The 15,334-nt window shown below is 35.6% G+C and overlaps 3 protein-coding genes across 4 annotated transcripts in view; 2 read left to right on the top strand and 1 right to left on the bottom strand.

Moving 5' to 3' along the window:
• Positions 1-1,294, top strand: part of LOC105163779 (ferredoxin-2, mitochondrial) — a gene marked incomplete in the record, with an annotated part of 1,581 nt that extends 287 nt beyond the window's left edge. Inside the window, 2 exon segments of the mRNA XM_011082240.2 lie at positions 1-480; positions 884-1,294. Of these exon segments, the coding sequence (XP_011080542.1) occupies positions 1-193 (193 nt within the window).
• Positions 2,879-9,174, bottom strand: LOC105163778 (D-amino acid dehydrogenase). 2 transcript variants are annotated; one of them, XM_020695154.1, is made up of 9 exons: positions 8,720-9,174; positions 8,442-8,591; positions 7,538-7,752; positions 7,359-7,429; positions 7,004-7,166; positions 6,166-6,352; positions 4,546-4,710; positions 4,374-4,462; positions 2,879-3,227 (listed from the first exon to the last, which is right to left on the bottom strand). In XM_020695154.1, the coding sequence occupies exons 1-9, from the start codon at positions 9,081-9,083 to the stop codon at positions 3,147-3,149; spliced, it is 1,485 nt and encodes a 494-aa protein (XP_020550813.1). In that variant the 5' UTR covers positions 9,084-9,174; the 3' UTR covers positions 2,879-3,146. The 2 variants fall into 2 exon arrangements, with proteins under 2 accessions (XP_020550813.1, XP_011080541.1); XM_011082239.2 differs by having other exon boundaries at positions 4,552-4,710; positions 8,720-9,173.
• LOC105163965 (transcription factor bHLH90) lies at positions 12,071-15,145 on the top strand. Its single transcript, XM_011082501.2, has 8 exons — positions 12,071-12,400; positions 12,526-12,717; positions 12,823-12,895; positions 13,175-13,243; positions 13,328-13,843; positions 13,943-14,137; positions 14,223-14,399; positions 14,599-15,145. Exons 1-8 carry the CDS (start codon positions 12,300-12,302, stop codon positions 14,659-14,661), a joined length of 1,386 nt encoding a protein of 461 aa, XP_011080803.1. The 5' UTR covers positions 12,071-12,299; the 3' UTR covers positions 14,662-15,145.

Here is a 15,334-nt window from a genome sequence, read left to right as displayed (position 1 = left end):
AGTCCACATCGCACAGGAGGGGCTCGAGAAGCTGCCGCCGCCGTCGTACGACGAGCAGTATGTTTTGAAGCGGAATTCCAGGAATCGAGTCCTGAACAAGCATTCGAGGCTTGGATGCCAGGTTGTTCTCGCGCCTGAGCACCAGGGTATGGTTGTTGCTGTTCCCGAGCCGAAACCATGGGATATTCCTTAATTTGGTAATCCCTGCAGTAAGTTGGCACGGTGATCAGGTGTAAGCTTTTCTGTTAAATAATACGGATGGATAATTTGGGTACATTAATACGATGATGATGATGAAGATAATTATGTCTTGCGGGTTGGTTTGCTTGTTGTTTCATAACGTTCGAAGAAATTCGATGAAGTAGATGCCTGCTGCAATTTATCCTGTGGCTGTGAATTTGATTTATCGAATGAATTTTCTTATTTCATGGATTCTTTTTACAGATTTACATGGAGACTATCATTGTTATTCTTTTTCAGGTAACTGTTCTATCATGGTTTTTCTCCGTAAAATTTTCATTCTTATAGTTTCGTGTGAAGCTCTTTGTAGAATGTTATCCAGAATAGAAGTGGAGGAATGCGTAGGTTCGTCCAAATTGTTTGATCGATCAAAATGTTATGCAATATATAAACATAAGAGATGTTACAGTAGTTCTACACGTTGCCATAGTGTATGTTACTGATGAGGGTGCTAATTGAACAACTCAAGAAAAGCATTCTCAATTTTTGATACTCTGGCATATTTATTTCTTTCCTGGTACTTTTTCTCCTATGCTTTCCCTTACATACTGCAGGGTATTTATAGGAGATTTTTTAGGGGAACCTCGTAAAAGTTCTGGGCGAAGATCTTCCTTTGAACTTGTTTTCAATTTCCTTTCTTCAGGCTTCATAAAAGTAGGGCTTGTATTTTATGCATAACGAGAGGAAGCGGAGCTCAAATTCTTTACTCCCCCGCAGTGAGAGGAAGTGGAGCTCGAATTCTTTATTGCACCCCTTTCACCATCCGCGTATGTTAGAGGCTTTTAGCTCGTGAACTTCCAACTCGTACTACGTCTAGCTCATAGATATACAACTTGTACTTGATACATCCATATCAGTTACCAATGTAGGTGTATTTGGCAAGACATCAGCTAGTTGAGAAAGAGCTATGTAGAATATGGTCGGCTTTCTGCTACACTGCTTTTTTACTTTGTGGTGAGTCAGGGAACATAGATTTATTGTCTTCGGGAGAGTTGGGATTGAGCACCTATGGTTTTTCTAGGTCAACAAAATGCTTCATAGACCAAAATTACTTACTGTTGCTTTTACCAATTGGATCAACATGAGTGTATTGAATTGCATCAGGCACACCGCACATGAGAGTACTTCTCGGAGGGAACCTAAGATGCACGGATACTTCAAAACTTGACCTGGCACTGTCCGACTCTTTGTAACAGAATTGCTGGTTAGAGTAGCAATGGTTAATTGTGTCGCTTTTTATGAACTGGAAACAGAATTGATGTGATTTCTTCAGAGTTGCCAATACAGAATTGCTGAGTTGGTAAGTTTAGTTAGTCCGTGGAATATTCACTAGGTTATCTTACTCTTAAAGCAACTGAGAAGGCAAGATACTGAAAGATAATTCTTTACTAGGATAATTTTGTTAATTTGATAGGAAAATACATGTTTATTGACATACTTCCCAAAGATGGTAATGACTAGCTTGAAGAATTAAAGGGTCGAACAATGACTAATGGTGTTTTTGAAAATTTTTCGTTTTATCCATTCATCAATACTCTGTCTGCACTCTGCAACTTTCATGTTCTATTCCCCAACCAATTCTGGATAAACAGACCAAGAAACACACTTACTTTCCTTTTGGACAACTTTTCTTCATTATCAGATAGCATAAATTGCAACGAGAACATGTTGCCAAGTTCTAGGCTGTACTCAGATCATGCATCATCTCCCATCAAAGCCAATTTTTAGAAAACAAACAAATCTATGAAGCTCATGGCTTTGAGAGGCCATTGCATCTTTATTCATTCATCTTCAGTATGCAAATTCCCTCGTTTCCATCTTTCTCTGCACTATTATTGGTGCTCTGTTTTCCAACAGCCCGCCCTCCCTCACAATCTATTCTCTATTAATAATTCATTTCTCTGCTTTAGACGTATAAAGTCTATCTGAATGTTGTAGGAAAACCTGGTGGAAGAGGGAAAAGTAGCAAATAACAATAGTTATGATAAGGAAGCACGTTATTGCCTAAGGGCCATGCTGTATTCTGTTTGGTATTAAACTGCTTCCTCACATGCTTGGTTATGTTTTCTTCTGGGTACATGTAGAGGTCCTGCGTTTCTGTCATACCTTGCCTGGTTAAGACTATTTTAGCTGTTACTGAGTCCTTCCTGCAAGAGTAGTTGTATCACCCCTTACTTTCATGTGTTCGGTTGATGGCATCTTTTCATATCCCCTTGCCCTGGCCTTATATATGTATGAACCACTGCGTCCTAGCTACAATTCTAACTTCATATTTCTGTCTCAGTGGATATTATCCTTCAAATAAAAAGAGAAATACATACATATATATATATATATATTATAATGTATGTGATTCAGTTTAGCTGGTTACTAGTAATTTAATACAGCATAATGTGGCATGTCTTGTAATTGAAAGGAATAAGGCAGCTTGTACCCAAGATTTAACAGGAATTTTACACACCAATTGATTGATTTTTCCTTATTATTTTTTTTTGTTTAAATAGTTTACTTTCTTTTTTGTCATGCAACCATGGCACACTAAATCATATATAGGCATCATGTTTCATACTTTTTCTTTTTTCTCTTTAAGAAACGATCAATTAATCTATCAACTATATTAAAGATTAATCAATTGCAATTAATGAAAGTAAAGTTGATTTATAATCAAAGACTTCCTAAAGAAAGAAAACACAATGTCCAAATCCGAATTTCGAGGAGGAATACGTTTTGACCTTCTTGTCCGCCAGTAACGTTTGCTAAGAGATTCCTGTAGAGTTGAAATAGTCCAGTGGAAGTGGAAGAATCAAACAGATCACAATCCTATGAGAAATTTTTGGACACAAAATTGGGACGCGACTTGTGTTCTGCTTCTGTGGCACTGAGAGAGAGAGAGAGGGAGAGGAAAGCTACAGGGAGAAGGGGGCGGGGTTTACTATTTGCGGATTTTCCAACACCATGTTGAAAACCATTTCTGCAGTCCCCAAAGCCTGGTCAAAATCCAGAAAAACACATGCAAATTCATTACTACTACTGGCAAGAAATATGGAAGAAAGGCAATGTTACTCTAAAATTGAGTTAAATAGTTACTTCCCCTTGAAATCCCAACTCTCCCTTATCTTTTCATAATTATAAAACCTTTCGTCTAAATTTGCTACTTTGTAAATCCAGACAGAAGGACTGACTTTTTCCCATCAACATAAGAATTAAAAGATAAACAAGCAATCGTAATTCTTCTATATTTTCAATATATTAATTTATACTTTCATTTTATATGAGAAAATATACAACTAAAGGATTTTTCAGTTTCTTCTATAATGTCATATTATATAAAGTTTCGTTACATGATTGACTAAGTAATAGTTGCAAAATAGAATAAAAAGAAAAAAGTTGCTTCTAATCTACCTTACGACAAGAAAAAAAAATAATGAAATATTAAGTACTCCAACAAATAAATTTATATACTTTATTCATCATCAGAAAACTAAAATAAATCCAAAATAAAACTAACAATTTGTTGTATTTATCTATAACTTATCATCACAAGAATAAAATATCCCTTCATTTGTTGGATTTTATATTTATGACTTTTACATGAGCTTAATATTTTTAAAAGCACTTGCCATAGATGTTATGCATGTATATTTCATTTGCATCAATAATTCAACCCGGCAACGCTAAAAAGTAAATCTACCATATATTTACAAGGTCGAAAAATCAGCCACTAATGGCTAAGTTCTTTTGCTCAAACTATTTCCCTGTCATACTTCTACTTTTGGAATAATGTCATTACAATTTCCTTCTTTTTATGTATCTATGAATTATATTTACACCTCTAAATTTCACATATATTTCTATTATCAACATATAAAAATAGTTAGGTCTGAAGTAAATCGGAAGTTACTATAGAAGTTTTTCCTAATATCATCATTTTCCATTCAAAATCTGAATGCCTGGGGAGGTTTGGTAACCATGATAAATTTCGAGGGTATAAAGAGGGAGGGTACTTGATACTTTTGCTTTTTCATTGAGGACATAAGTGTAATTAACTACAAAATAGAAAGCTAAAAACAGCCATATGTCTGTATCTTGCAATGCAAAACCACATTTATGGAGTGAGTACAGGAGAGAGTTACCAGTGAGAGTCCTTCTCCTTCATGTCCAGCAGCAAGCAACATCTTTGATAATCCAGGCACAGGACCAATTACAGGCTTTCCACCAGGCACTGGAATGATAACACAACAGATCAGTGGATGAACAATCTGAATCCCTAATATATACCGTTAAATTGAACTTCATTTTCCATACACTTACTGTAAGGTCTCAGGCCTACTCTTACTTCTCTGCTTTTATTCAAATCTTTCAAAGATACTTCTTTTAGTACAGGAAAGAACTCGCGTGCCCTCTCCCATATTCGATGGATGATTGATTCACTGATATCAGTGTTGAACCCGACAAGCTGGCGGCTGCTTCCTGCAAGAACAGAGCAGATGAAAGAAAGCATAACAATATGACATTGGTCTTTTTCTTGGCACCCAAACCCAGGACAACGTGATGAAATCTCATCTAGTTAATTTGATCTTATTACAAAGCCAATGAGTCAAAAATGGTCTAAGAGGGGGTAAATGTAATAAAATACTTACTATAGAAGGTTGTTTTATATATGTTTTATAGGTTACCGATGATAAACCTATAATATTAGTAATTTTTTTGATAGCGCCGATTGGTAAAATTGTGTTAAAGGTAATATATACAATATTGTAACTGTAGTAGGAACCAATTCAATGACTATGTCTCAATTATTTTCTTTATAGGAAAAGTATGTTATGTTTAAAAATATTTTTTCACAAATATAAATATTACACATACATCCAAATCTATTACCATTTTGAATATCACAATACACCCCCTATCCATAAAAATATTACACCAACTCTCTTAAAACAATATATCAAGTTTATATAATCATTCTTTAGTATTACATAGACAAATTAAATCATAATTAATTGAATCTATACTAATAAAAGTACATGCAATTTAATTGTGTGTACTGAAAATATGAACACAATGAAAAAATAAAACTTAAAAAATTAACATGTATTAGGAACTTAAAATATATAAATATAAAAAATTTGTTCATTTTAAAATATAAAGATTACAAATACACTAGGGGCATAATGGTGATTTTAGTATATTTTAAATCAAGGGTAAATGGAAATTTCACCACTTCTGTTTGGGATTTTGCTGGGAGAAAGAGGAATTTAGTAACTATTGTTACTTAACAATAAATTGAAGCCATCTCATATCTACAATTATCAACTCTGTCAACTCATATAGTTAGTTGAACTTCCATTTTTAGCAGTGGTATAACTGATAAACATCTAAATCATATTGTTAATCGACCACTTGTACCGTGACAGAAAAATTTAGCCTGTTCTTATGAACTTTTATGATCTCATGCTGAAATCTTCGCCTGGTGCAATATGAATGAAAATTTGACAAATTTTTAGGTGCTATCCTCACTTTAAAACAGCCAGATGACTCATGGCAGTTATTTGAACCTGAAAAGTAGGACAGGCCATTGAGCAAGGTATCTGCTCAATCACAGTAGGGCTTAGTCTAATTATCAAGCATTTTTTGTCAGACAATGATTCCTTCTTCTGTTTTTCTTCTAAAAGATTAGGACTCTAATGCAACTTAATATTAAACTTTATAAGGATAGTAATTCTATCTCCATGTTCAACTGTTAATCTTAATAAGTTTCTCTTCAATAAAGAAACTGAAAAAGGACACCTATGAAAGAAATCCTCAGAGCCTTAATGCCACTACATGATCATGCAAATTGGTCCCCAATTGGTGTATAAACATATAAAATGTACTCTTCCTGATTTAATTAAGCACACAGAGAGATCAGAAATAGAAGTTTACCAAGAACGAGCCTTCCTGACATGTCCATGGTAGCTGTCATTGAAATAGATGCAGTATCATCATATCCAGTCCTTGAATCCGATGTAGTAGACGATAGGACTGCAGATTCATGATTGACATATCCCACCTCCATAAGCCCATGATTAAGGTTAAGAGAGTTGAAATTCTCAAGAACAAGCAGATGACCCTGCCACACAAAGCCACAAAAATGCTTGACTGTTTTCTCTTGAGATTTTCTGCCTCCCATATGGAACGGCCCATGGTTAAGAGGAAAAGACCATAAACTGTTCTACAGTGCAAGGTCAAGCAACATAAGTCCAATGCTGCAAAGACCACTGAAAGAGTACAACTACCAAAGAGAACCCATCTTCTGTAATATGGAAGAGGATCAGATGCAAATATTAACTCCAAATAATTTCAGTCCAGCATCTTACAACGGGATCAACCAATCTTTTAGTAATGAATATATTGTAGTTCAGATAAGAAATCCTGGACCTCATACAGTAACCCATGCAGCAGCTTTCTTCTAAAAAATTGAAGATAAACGTCAATTGAGAAAAATATATTTAAAGTCAACTTTCCTTGAGAGATTCTGTAATCCATGTGACTAGTGTGACTATGCAAAGTACCTCCTTAAACTCTTGGAAGTCGTTGCTAAAATAGGATCATAGAAGAATCTAGTAATAGGAAGAAAAAGATATGGCTGAAGAATTTTTTGATGCCTTCATATTGTCCACCCTCTAGCGTTTCAAACTCAAAGAATCCCAGCAAAGTATTGATGGCCAAGAACAGAAGCAATTCAAATTTAAGAAAACTTAGAGACTCGCCTAGTTCTTACCTTTCGAGGCTTTACTGGGAGATCTAACTCAATTTCAGAATTTTTTATAAGGTCGTGCATCAACGAACCACTCCAACAGCCTGCTGCAACGACAACAGCTTTCTCACAATGCAACGTATTTTTGGAAGTTTGAACTCCCTCAACCTCCCCACTGCTCTCATTTCTGAGCATAAGTGAGAGAAAAAGAAAAAAGAAAGTACAAAAATAGTCACTCTCTTGTCCTATAAATAACAGTCCCAGATAATGGTAAAACTGATTATTTGTCTTGCAAGGTCCAATATCAAAAGTACACTTATCATCATTACTCAACTTTAGCCCAAATACTGCCATAGTACACAAAGATTAATTGCCTAACCTTAATAAACTGGTTACTGGCTCATAATAGAACTCAGCGTATCTCCCTTCAGCTTCAAAAGACCTGTTAGCCTATCAGACAGCATCTCCAATACTTATGTTACGATTGAACAAACTTTTAGAAAGTATAAAACAGGAAGAAGTTACTACTCAGAGGAGGGAAGATGAATCACTAGGAACCTTCTCGATAAATGCAACAGCACATCGAGCATCTAATTGACAGTCATCGGGCATAAAAGCTGCACCGCATTCCTCTCCAAGCTTAAGAGCAGGTTCTTCTGACAGTAAATCATCACGAGACAAGAACTCTGCACCTAGGCCAGCATCTGCTAGCTGCTTCACCTGCCTCATCAGCAGAGAACACTCCTGTGCAGTTCTACCAACTAGCATGCTTCCTGTTGATACGGATGATTGCTATGATACTATTAGCATCTAGGGCAACTCAATAAGCTCAGGAATGAGATAGAACCAGCACTAGATACAAAGTTAATTTTAACATTTCCATGAATAAAAGTTTTATTCATAAATGGTGAGGAGTATTTCAACCTTTGGATGAATCGCCTAAGACGAGAATAAATTAGACACCAGAGAACTATCTAATAGTATTCTGAAAGAGCACATTTGGCTTCTTGTAATCTCATCTTATTGTCACACAATTATATCTTATCTTAGTAGGTTTAACTGGCAAGGATACTTGTATTCACTACAAAAGAATTAATCATATAACCCTGAGAAAAGTTTGATCTGACTCCAAAACCGACATCTTACTAAAATTTATATTCATTGCATTTTTCCAATTTCATCGTGTTAATAAATAAATAGAAAATCTCTGCATTTTATTTCAATAATTCTACATTGAAAAATGTTCTTTGTTTGCTATCAATCATTGAAACTTCTGTAATCTCATGAATGCCAATACCCCCACACTTTTCCAAGAACACGGAAGTGACACAAACTGAGGTATGAAACAGTAGGCTAAGACTAAATGCAGAGAGCCAAAGCAGCACTAAATTTGAGACCTCAGTACCAAATATTTGATCAAGAAATACTGCAAAAATTCATTGGGATGAGGGAACTGATTCACCTGTCTTCTTCCACCCAAGTGCCAGTAAAGGATCCATGCCTTGATTCTGAATGCTCTCAGCCAGAGCCTCCCACAACTGATGACTTCTCATTGCCAGCTCCCATTTCTCGCTATCCGGAGTCTTGTGAACCCTCCAGATGTAGCCCTGCCCTAAAAGTTAAGACTCAGCTCAAATGCAAAACACAGGGTGAAGTAAACAGATCCTAAGACTAATCAGTCTTCAGTCGGAAGCTAATGGAAACCAATTATTTACTTCAAACAAGAAGTAAATAGAGTACCTGCACCAGTGGCGCCGGCGCAGGGAACGGCAGCGTCAACCAGAGCGACGGAGAGATTTGATCGGAGGAGGAATTGGCGAGCAATGGTCAACCCGATAATACCCGCTCCCACGATAACCACGTCGAATGTGTGCAAGTCCGACCCGGAGACCCGACTGGAGCGGGAAACTCGAACGGGCGAGAATCTGTTTGCATGATTACTATTTTCACAATTGCTCAAAGTTGAAGATGAGAAAAGAGGAGTCCTGTTACTGCTATCGGAAAATGTTGCGATCTTGACAGTGCTGGAAGAGTACGCGGGGCGGGGCGCAACAACGTCGTTAGAGTAGGGGTTGAGTGCAATTCTCAGGGCGGACGCCGCCATTGTCAGTGGCGAAGTAAGTGAAGAAGATGGCGGAGATTTGACAAAGATAAGCCCACCCAAACAGGACGTAATCAGTAGTATATTAGTTAATTTTACTTCTTAAAACTATGATTTATTTCATAAATTTTAGTCATTAATAATTAATATTCAATATTTAGAATTAATCAATAATTATTAAAACAGACTAATTGCTATATATTGATGGAACACCTGAGTCTGCGCAAACTTGTGCGGCATACAAGTGATTTTGTTGAATTAAATTTAATTAATTTATCCTTATTTGTTAAAAGATATCATTTGTGTTTATATTTATATATGTTATTTTTCAATAATAATTATTTTTTATAAAAAATAATAAATTTTATTTCGATTCATATATTTTATATTTACTTTTTTTATAAATATGAAAAAAAAGTGAATATTTAATTTAATAATGGTCCCACTAAATAGAAAAGTTTCCAATTTTCGTTTTGTAAGTATATGGGGTTGACATTTTTAGTCCTATATGATTCTTTTTTCGCATTTTGATCTTGTAAGTATACGGGTTTTGCGTTTTTGGTCCTATTCCGACTAAAATGACTGGAAAAAGTCATGTGCAACGCACATGATCACATTTTAAAAAAATTTCTGGCTATTGTGCCGACTTGGAGTCCAGCTATGCACTATATATTTTTTTTCACTAAATGACATGGCACTTAGATGCCAACTTAACTAGGTATTTCCATCAAAACATGTCATGTAGGATTAAATCACCAACAACTCCCCATTCTTTTATTTAACCCTAACGTGCAAAGCAAAAGCCCAAAATGCTTTTCTTAACAATTTCACAAGTAAAAATTGACATCCCAAACACCCGTTGATTTGATTGAAAGGTGAAGGTGTCATGGAAACACTTGCTTACTTTATTGGATTGTCCTTAGCTTAGGCAGGTTCTTTTGTTATTTTTGGCAAAACTAAGGACAATTCAATAATTGAACAAGGAGACAATAAGAGCATCATTTGGGTGGGCTAGAAGTGGGATTCTAGTCCACCAATAATTTCACTTAATATCGGACTTATCGTTAAATTTTTTGATCTGGAAATTATGTAGGATTCGGTTGGATATCCAGTCCAATCTTATGTAGTAAATATAGTCTAATTATGTCACTTATCTTAATTTAGTCTTTCATGTTTATCCCTCGTCAAACTTAATCCATCATATTTTAAAATTTAATTAACGAAATTGCATAAAAAAAATTTATAAATGCCTAATGGAGTTCAAACTCAAATCCTTTGGGAGGAAGATTGGTGCCCTCACCACTCCACCAAACACCCTCCTTAATTCTTTTATTAAGATAAAATATTATTTATATATAGCACTGAAATAATAAATAAATAAATATATTAAAAACATCTCAAAATTATGAAAAATCTTAAAGTCGACCTAATAACCATCTCAAATTTTTGTAAAATTTCTATATATTTAAATAACAAAGATTAAAATTAACCAATCAAAATAACAAAAACACCAAATACTATCATAAATCACAACACATAAAACTCATAAATAAATACATAAAAACAACACACAATAGAGACCCAAAAAAGTTACTTTTAAAACTTACTGGTAGCTTTTTGAGCCTCAATTGTGTGATGTTTTTATGTATTAGATTACATGACTTTTATGTCTGTTTAATGTATTTTTATGTATTGTGATTTATGACATTATCTGGTCTTTGTGTTATTTTTGTTCGTTATATTTTGATTCTTTATTATCCGAATATATAGGAATTTTATAGGAATAACATTTTATTTTAATTAAGGAATGTGTTTGGTAGAATTGTGAAGGCACCAACTTTCCAGCCAAAAGGTCCCTCACATAACATTCTCATGTAATAATTTGGTACTTATAAGAAAAAAAAAATGTAATGATATTAACCTCACTCCATAATATATATATATATATTACACTTATCCCTTTCATCAGTACAAAAATATACATTAAAATATTAAATAACGGGTAAAATTAAAAATTTACGTATTTTTTTTTTCTGATGTTAACATTTTTCGTATAAACCCTAACGAAAGGGAGTTAAGTGCAAATAGAGAATTTTCTGAGGAGGTGTAAATGTAATTTCAAAACTTTTTTAGGCGAGTGCAATTTCACATTTTCATTAGGGATTTAAGTATAATTAATCTTAAAATAAATGACATAATCTTTGTACACGTGATGTATATATAATTAATTTAAATAAAAAACACAATAAATTCGAAATAGAAAATTCAATTCCAACTTGTCAGAACCTTGAATTGAATTGATTCTCATAAACCATCTAAAGCATTCCAAAAACAACTCTCCCAAAATATTCCATAAAACTCAGAGATGGGTACAAAGAGAGGTAATTTTGGGAAGCCATGGACATGGTACCTCCACACACAACCGGTACAAGCCAAGATATGCTCTGCCGTGCAAATATTCTGGCCCCTAACGTCCTTGCATTGTGCATATGCCTGACTGTTTCTCGAAATTTTTTTACCCAAATCAAATTTGTTTGAACCAAATTAATTTTTTATTATTTTTTTTAATTGGACACCAAGCACACAATATGTGTATCGCATTTGTCATATAATTGATTTATGTCCGACCATATCCAATTTGAGTTAGAATTTTTGCGCCTTCTTTTACCACGCCATGGTAATAAACAAAAAGCAAACCAGAAAGCAGAAAAAGGAACACTGTCCTACTATTTAAGGCATAATCAACTTTGATGTAGTGAAAAATGAGTTTATCATTTCCTAATACTGCCCATGTGCAGTTATCAACTGATCATCACTCAAGCTTTTTGAACCATTCTTTGGGCAATTATTTTCCCACCTGCATTTCTTGTTTTGTGCGTACAGTTTTTAGCTTTTTGCCAAATTGTATCAGCATTCTCCTCCTGCAGTTGATACAACTCTGCCCATTTTCAGTCTCACATGGAGAGAGAGAGAGAGAGATTCTTCTGACAGATTTTCTACTGATATAGGGCGAGGACACTGCATTTTGTAAAGTTGGTTAGGCTTGTCGTCCAAAGTTACCTTTAGTATAAACAGAACCATGATTATGTTGAAATATATACAAAAATGCATATAATGATCTTGAGAACAGTCAATATATATATAGATGGACCTTTGAACTTCTCAAAATACTAATATAAGTGATTCATCAAGTCCAGAAAAATACAAAGAAGCATTCAAATGGCAGCTTTAGAGACAGTAGTGGAGTGGCTGAGACCCCTTGTGAGAAACAAGCCATGGGACTACTGTGTCATTTGGAAGTTAGGAGATGATCCTTCCAGGTAGTACTTGCTGTTAATAAGATTGTGCTTCTTTTTCAAGAATGCCCATATGTTTATCTTTTGTCTTCTCATAGTTCATCAGCTTTCTTGAAATTCTTTTCTTGATTAATTGATCTTTTTTCCAGGTTTATTGAGTGGGGGGCATGCTGCTGCAGCGGTGGAAACAGCCCTGAAAACATCATCAAAGTAAAGGATGAAAATGGTGTGGAGAAGCATTTGATTGCTGAATGCAAGGATAGGTTGGTCAAGCATCTGGTTGGAACTAATGCTTGCAAGAAGCTTGCACAGTTACCCTCTGTCATTCCATTGTATTCTGGGTAATGAACACCTTCATCATATGTTTTCATTGCAAAAATGTATTTGTGTTTAGTGGTGATGATCAAGAAAGAAGTGTAGTAATAAATAAGGTGAAATTTAAGCAGGATTCATGGGGATGTTGTGATATCCAAGCAACCAAGGTGGACAACCCAAAGTAATCCCTCTGCCTCTGATGATGTATGTTGCAAATATCTGTCTCTGAACTTATAATTTGATCATCTAATGTTTCTAATTTAAGTTTTGATGCGTAACAGTAAGTAGCAACTTATGAACTGGGCTTACGTAAATGAATTCTTGGGTCGTAGGCCATATTGTTTTCTTGATAACTTGCTGTCATGACGGCCCTTATTGTTTTTGACGGAGATGCTTTGAGATCTTACTTTGTTAAGTTGGTATACATTGGAAAATCATCTCGAGGAGTTCTGCAGTTAATTTGAATCACTGGAATTGTGGCAGGAAACAAGTGGAACTCAAGTTCTCATCCCAGTAGCCTGTGGTTTAATTGAACTATTTAGCACAAATCATGTAAGTCGCTGTTATTTCTGAAATATAGTGTTGAGTACTCTTCTTCAGTGAAACATCATGAGAACTTGCCTTATTCATTTCCAGGTACCAAGAGATGAGAAGATCATTGATTACATTTCTGCTCGCTTCAACATCAATCTTAAACAGGAGAACGCAAATGAGAAGGACCGTTCCAATTATAACCTTGGAGATAAACTTTGTGACCCTGATCACTCTTCATTTCACTATCTAAATTTTCTTCCTCGGATACCCCAACCTAACAACTATTCTAGCTTTGAAGGATCATCCACTTGTTCCAGTCTTTCAAACGAACACCAACTACTTCAAATAGGCCCTGATCCCATGTTTGGTAGCATGTCGCCTGAAAAATCAAGCAGAGAATATGTAGACTCACCAAGCAGCAGTTTGAGGTTGAAAAGGAAGAACTATACAGATGTTTCATTGGCACAGGGCAACGATCAAACAGTAGCGGTGAAGATTAGACAGAAGGCAGAAAAGGGACCTTACAAGTCGAAGAATCTTGTGACAGAGAGAAACCGGAGGAAGAGAATCAAAGATGGAATGTTTGCTCTTCGTGCACTAGTTCCAAAGATTTCTAAGGTTCTCAAAAGATCACATTTTCTTATGCAATTCCAGACCATATTTGCAACTATGGTTTACCTTGTCTATCTCGATCTTTTTTTGAACCTTTGTTCTCAGATGGATAGAGCTTCTACGTTGGGAGATGCAACCGAGTACATAAAAGAGCTCGAGGAGACTATTGAGAATTATTATGATGAACTGAGAACAATGGAAGAAGACCCTAGCAAGATTAATGATAATGCTAAACCAGATCTCCCAAAGTTGATCGGGGACAAGAGCGCAGCTGGTGGTAGTGAAAAGAATCCAGTAGAGGTCAGGAAAACGTTCCTCGTCTTTAGAATCTAAACAGTCTTCACTGTCGTTTGCATAACATTTGCCATGTGTTAGCAAATTTCAGGTAAAGGTTGAAGTAAGCCAGCTCGGGAGAAAAGATTTCTTGTTGAAACTTATCTGCAATCAAAAGCGAGGTGGCTTTTCAAGGTTGATGGAAGCCGTAGATTCCTTAGGACTCAAGGTGACGGACGCCAATGTCACCACGCTCAATGGCTCCGTGTTGAACGTTCTCCAAGTTGAGGTATGGGAAAAGAGGGCTTTCCTTCGCGTTCTTGACATGCAAAAGTTCATATGAAATTGTGACCTTTGATCTATTTTTCTATCACTTTCTAAGTTTCATGCAACTCTGGTCTTCCTATTTCATCCTTCACATAACCAAGTGGTTGACTGAGTTGCTCATCTCCTAACATACATATGCTGACAATGTTCTCTCCTTGAAGGCTAATAAAACAGAGGTAGAGCCGAATGCTTTGAAGCATTCACTGCTCCAGCTAGTAAACTAGACGATGAATGATTACAGTAGTAAAATCAAGAAGGGAAGAAGGCCAGACATACTTGAAGTGGAAGATGTCCTCTTATAAACATCGAGAAGTTCATGCATATCGAAATCATGCAAGGAAATCGCTTGTTAATCTTGATTTCCCCATGAGAACTTTCCAGAGTGGTTCAGTGAACTACCTAGCATCAGCATCTCATTTCATGTCTGGAAATGTGTAGTAGATTATATTGTTGCCTTCTTCTGACATACACTCTTTAGTTCTTAAATCCTGCATCAGTGCTGGAACATCTTTTCTCATCAAATTTATGTAATGATGCTTTATGCTGATGCAGCTTGGGGTCTGAAGCACAGGATAGAAAAATAAGCAACCTTGTGTATTACCTATGGATTTGAGAATTGCATTAGCAATATAGTTCTAATGAATTATGTGCCCCTTTTAACATTCTGAATTCTGCTATCCCACAAGTCAAAAGTTAAGATCGTAGCAACATTCATCGACTGCCCCAACCATGGCCAGCAGCTCAAGAGATCCCGGACAGGTGCTCAAACTGGGATTTTCAGAAGTACCTGTGGTGGGAATCTTGGATGCATGGATCTAGGACTTCATGAAGATAGATCTGAATATAATGAAATGCTGCTGATTTTTAGAGAACAGTACTATAGTTTATATAAAATTT

The sequence above is a fragment of the Sesamum indicum genome, linkage group LG6 (assembly GCF_000512975.1).
Source record: "Sesamum indicum cultivar Zhongzhi No. 13 linkage group LG6, S_indicum_v1.0, whole genome shotgun sequence".
Taxonomy (NCBI): domain Eukaryota; kingdom Viridiplantae; phylum Streptophyta; class Magnoliopsida; order Lamiales; family Pedaliaceae; genus Sesamum; species Sesamum indicum.
The sequence above is the reverse complement of the archived record's forward strand: the minus strand, read 5'-3'. Positions and strand labels throughout refer to the sequence as shown.